This window comes from Moschus berezovskii, chromosome 22 (assembly GCF_049115385.1).
Source record: "Moschus berezovskii isolate FMDL1 chromosome 22, NW_MosBer_1.0, whole genome shotgun sequence".
Classification (NCBI taxonomy): Eukaryota; Metazoa; Chordata; class Mammalia; order Artiodactyla; family Moschidae; genus Moschus; species Moschus berezovskii.
This window is the reverse complement of record NC_142481.1, coordinates 51,465,118-51,470,511: the sequence shown is the minus strand read 5'-3', so window position 1 is coordinate 51,470,511 and position 5,394 is coordinate 51,465,118. Positions and strand designations below refer to the sequence as shown.

At 58.6% G+C, this 5,394-nt stretch overlaps 1 protein-coding gene across 1 annotated transcript; it reads left to right on the top strand.

Moving 5' to 3' along the window:
- Window positions 1-2,857, top strand: FOXC2 (forkhead box C2). Its single transcript, XM_055412995.2, has one exon. The coding sequence runs from the start codon at window positions 468-470 to the stop codon at window positions 1,971-1,973; it is 1,506 nt and encodes a 501-aa protein (XP_055268970.2). The 5' UTR covers window positions 1-467; the 3' UTR covers window positions 1,974-2,857.
- The last annotated feature ends 2,537 nt before the right edge of the window (window positions 2,858-5,394 follow it).

Below are 5,394 nucleotides of genomic sequence, written 5' to 3'. Positions count from 1 at the left end.
GGGACTTTGCCTCTTTTTCCGGGCTCGGCAGGGCAACACTCTGGACCCCGGCTCGCCGACCCTCAGGGCTGCCGATTTGCTGAGGGGGGAGCTTGGAGAGCCGCCTTCCTTTTCCTGACGCGGACCCAGCGGCCAGCCTTGGTCCACCGCGAGCGCGGCGTCTCTGCTCGGTCCCCGGCTGCCCGCCGAGTCCTGAGAGCGAGCGAGGAGCCGGGGCCGGCGCTGCGTTCGCCGGGGCGCGCCTTCCAAGATGCTGCTCCGCCCGGTCCGCTGAAAGCGAGCGCCCCTTCCCGGCCCGAAGGCGGGCGCCCCGCGCCGGCGCCTCCTCCAGCTCACCCCTGAGGCTTCCAGGCGCCTGGGGCTCCCCCCGCCGGCTCCCTTCTTCCCTCTCTCGCTCGCGCTCGCTCTCGTAGGGCCTTCCTCGCGGTCGGTGCGCGCAGGCGGTGGCTAGCCGTCTCGGACGCAGCATGCAGGCGCGCTACTCTGTGTCCGACCCCAACGCCCTGGGAGTGGTGCCCTACTTGAGCGAGCAGAATTACTACCGCGCGGCGAGCAGCTACGGAGGCATGACCAGCCCCATGGGCGTCTACTCGGGCCACCCGGAGCAGTACGGCGCGGGCATGGGCCGCTCCTACGCGCCGTATCACCACCACCAGCCCGCGGCGCCCAAGGACCTGGTGAAACCGCCCTACAGCTACATCGCGCTCATCACCATGGCCATCCAGAACGCCCCAGAGAAGAAGATCACCCTGAACGGCATCTACCAGTTCATCATGGACCGCTTCCCCTTCTACCGGGAGAACAAGCAGGGCTGGCAGAACAGCATCCGCCACAACCTCTCGCTCAACGAGTGCTTCGTCAAGGTGCCCCGCGACGACAAGAAACCTGGCAAGGGCAGCTACTGGACCCTGGACCCGGACTCCTACAACATGTTCGAGAACGGCAGCTTCCTGCGGCGCCGGCGGCGCTTCAAGAAGAAAGACGTGCCCAAGGAGAAGGAGGAGCGCGCCCACCTCAAGGAGCCGCCCCCGGCGGCGTCCAAGGGCGCTCCAGCCGGCCCCCCTCAAGCGGACACCCCCAAAGAGGCCGAGAAGAAGGTGGTGATCAAGAGCGAGGCGGCGTCGCCGGCGCTGCCGGTCATCACCAAGGTGGAGACACTGAGCCCCGAGAGCGCGCTGCAGGGTAGCCCGCGCAGCGCGGCCTCCACGCCTGCCGGCTCCCCTGACGGCTCGCTGCCTGAGCATCACGCGGGCGCGCCCAACGGGCTGCCCGGCTTCAGCGTGGAGAATATCATGACGCTGCGAACGTCGCCGCCCGGCGGCGAGCTAAGCCCCGCGGCCGGGCGCGCTGGCCTGGTGGTGCCGCCGCTGGCGCTGCCGTACGCCGCCGCGCCTCCCGCCGCCTATGGCCAGCCGTGCGCGCAGGGCCTGGAGGCTGCGGGCGCCGGGGGCTACCAGTGCAGCATGCGCGCCATGAGCCTGTACACCGGGGCCGAGCGGCCAGCGCACATGTGCGTCCCGCCCGCTCTGGACGAGGCCCTCTCGGACCACCCGAGCGGCCCCACATCGCCCCTAAGCGCCCTCAACCTCGCCGCCGGCCAGGAGGGCGCGCTCGCCGCCGCCGCTGGCCACCACCAGCATCACGGCCACCACCACCCGCAGGCGCCGCCGCCCCCGCCGGCTCCCCAGCCACAGCCGGCGCAGCAGCCCGGGGCTGCCGCGGCCCAGGCGGCCTCCTGGTATCTCAACCACAGCGGGGACCTGAACCACCTTTCCAGCCACACGTTCGCGGCCCAGCAGCAGACTTTCCCTAACGTCAGGGAGATGTTCAACTCCCACCGGCTGGGGATTGAGAACTCGACCCTCGGGGAACCCCAGGTGAGCAGCAACGCGAGCTGTCAGCTGCCGTACAGATCCACGCCATCCCTCTACCGCCACGCGGCTCCGTACTCCTATGACTGCACGAAATACTGACCCGACCCGGCCCTCCTATGCCCTGGCCCGCTCCGGCTTCGCCTCCCAGACGCGACCTTCTCAGACAGTTCAGGCTGCAGAGACGAAAAAAGAACCAAAACTTGCCCACCGCTTTTTCCGCAGACCCGGGAGCAGAGAGAGCGAGCGTGCCAGCCTCCGCCCTCTGCGAAGCTGCAGGTAACTTTAACTCGCTGCCCTGTTTCTGAGATCCCAAGAAGCCCCAGTACAGGGACGCGGCCCAACGAAATGAATAATGATTTAAAAATCCCCCTCCCCTTCCAAGATGGCTGTGCTCACTGCTCCTTTCGGGGTTTCAAAAATTATAACTTATGGACCAAATCCCATAGCGACCCAGTAATGACTCTCTGTAGAGACCCCCATAGACGTATGGGGGTCTCTATAGATTATGTATGTGCTGTGTGTAATTTTAAATTTCTCTAACCGTGCTGTACAAATGTGTGGATTTGTAATCAGGCTATTTTTTGTTGCTTTTCAGAGCCATTAATATAATATTTAAAGTTGAGTTCACTGGATAATTTCTCATCTTGCCCGACCATTTCTAACTGCCAAAGTGAAAATTCAAGAAACCTATGTGGGGTTTCCTCCTTCCCCTGTACAATTATGAGACATAATTCTTTTCCCAGTTGTAGGTCTTTTACAAAACAAGAAAATAATTTATTTTTTTGTTGTTGTTGGCGGATAAAGAAGTCAAGTATCTGATACTTTTTATTTACAAAGTGTGATGGTGTTGTATAGTAGATTCCTCCCCCAGCATTCCTAAAAGAAAAAAAACACTAAAAATTTAACTTCACCTGTGTTTGTCTTATGTGGTCTTAATTGTTGTACTTGCCTTAAAATAAACCCATGTTGTTTTTCTGCCCAAAGTCCGGACAGTGTGTTTGTATTCTCAAATTTTTAAAAATGAGGTGTGGTCACCAATCCACCTGTTTTGATTATTTTTGTTACACAGGTGGGTAAATGTATAGACATCTACAGATGAGCAAAGAGGACTGCAGGAACTCCCCTATTGTCCCGCTAGTGTCAGAAAAGGCTTTTGATTAATTCAGAATCCCACCCTGACTCAGGCAACTGAGAACCAGTCCTGGTTGGATGTGGCTGCCTGAAGGGCTGTGAGCCGTAATGACATTTACTGTAATGCATTTTGTTAAACGCAGAAAAACATGCCAATAGTCAAAACAAACACTACCATTCCATCCCAATGTCCAACCAGCTCCAATTTAGGAGGTGAGGGAGGGGAAGATAAACATTTTCCATTAGCTACCAATGAACCAGGCGGAGTCCTGCTTTTCCTCAATTTCCCAAAATGCGGACTTCCTTCCCCACTTTAATAGTTCTCCAGAAAAGGATCTGAACCAGGATTTCGAAAATCCAAAGGGGATTGATTCTGTACCATTTAATGACCATCCCTGGGAGTGGCCAGATCAGCGGTGAATTTTAGACCTCTCTGCTTCTGGATTTGATTTCTAAATCTTTACCCTATTGCAGTGAAAAACTTTAAAGCCTTGTAGTCCTTCAAAAATAATTTACAATGCTTTTAGAGTTTTAAATTTGTCAACTTTTACAGGACTTTAAATGACAGATGACTTTTCAATTTTGATATCTCGTCCTTAAAATTTTAAATAGCAACACAGCCTCTGTGAGGTACAGCTGCGGGGGGCGGAGGGGGGGAATGCCTTTACTATCTATTTCACTGGCTGCAACACATAGCTCCCCTCCTGGTCTCTCTGTGTGTGACTTTGGGGTCCAGAGCTCCAAACTGGGGATGTGTTTCCCACCCCAGCAGGTGAGCTGTAATCTTCCCTGGCGTGCAGCTCCCATGAACTTAACACTTCAGGAGATAATGATTTTCCTGGATACGGTGGCCTTGAATGTAACCTGGGTATTCTGTTGTTTTTAGCATGCCATTTTGTCTCTGTATTATGCTGAAATAGCACTGGGGAAAGTTTGAGCATAATAATTTCCCCCATATGTGCAACACAGATTCTTTCAATCTATGGCCCCAGAGGTGGCAGCTGGTTAAGACATGAGGGCTGCATTCTATTCCTTTTCGTGACCGCAGGAGGGGTGAGCCAAGGTGCTTGGTGCTTAGTGAGTGTGAAGGACCAGAGACAGAGAGCGACAGACCCCGGAGGCCATTCTCTGCGCGGCAGAATGAGGCCGCAGATCGCTGCTTGCGGCTCAGGGCGCTGGGGTTTCACTTTGCTCCCCTCGAGGAGAGGGTTCTGGCGGGTTCTTCTTCCCCAGATGTTTTAAGGAGTCCTCCCTGAAAGTCTGCTCTCACCTTAAGATCCGGAACCCAGAGGAGGTCTCAGAGACACAGGGAAAACAACGGAGAGAGAAGTGGAACCCACCGGTCAGAGACCTGATCTGCCGTGACACCGCGCTGGGGTCTCCTACCTTTGCTAAAGTCTCTTAAGTCCCCGCTGTGCGTGGGCCGGTCACCTGACTGGGTAGCTCCAGAAGGCCTTGGAGCCCAGGGCGAGGGCCCTTTCCAGTCCCCTGGGCACCTGCGCACCTGGGGACTGTGTTGGGAGCGTCACCCGGGGCCTCTGGAGGCCGTGGGGTGGAGGCGAGTCAGGGCCTGGGACGCGCGGAGGTCGGCGCGTGCGGGGCCCGGCGCGGCTCTCGGAGCCAGGCCCAGCCCCGGCCTTCGGCCTTAAGGAGCCCGCACGGCCGCCGGGGTCCACGGCCCGGGGCGCCCGGCACTCCGCGGAGTGGGAAGGGCAAGCCGACGAGGCTGAGCGCGGAGCCCAGGCACCACCGGCGGCCTTGCTGGTCTTGGCGTCTGCCGCCGGCGCGCACAGACGGCGCGCGACGCGGGGCGGGGGACCCGGGGCGGGGGACGTCCAGGCTCCACGGATCCATCCACACGCAGCTCCTTCCCCCGCCGCTCTCCTCGGGAGGCCCGGGGCCTTGGAGGAACTGGGGAAAGGAGGCCGGGGCTGGAAGGGCCGGAATGCCGGTCTCAGGCTGCCAGGACTCCTTGCTTGGGCGGCTCTGCGGTCCACAGACGCAGTTTGCATGAAGCCGCGTGTGATAGCCATGTCTCTTCCTGACCCAGTAAGATACAGCCGGGCAGGTCTCAAAGATACTGCGAATAAAACAGAAGCAGAAGCGACCGGAGCAACACGACCGAGACCGTTTCCCATAGACATAACCCTGCGTCCCTCACTGGCCTTGGCTGGGTGGACTGTGTCTCTCCCCAGGGTCCGGTTTTGACAGGTAAAGGCCGCCAGAGAGACCCAGTGGCCTTTGAGCACCCTGGTTCTCAGCCCTGGAGGGGCCGCAACTGGAGTAGCCTCTGCTTCTTGGGAGACTCAGAGAGACACTCAAGCTTTCTGCTTTCAGCCAAGGCTGAGAGCTGGGCCTCTCTCCCGCGGCCAGATTTGGGTCTGCGGCC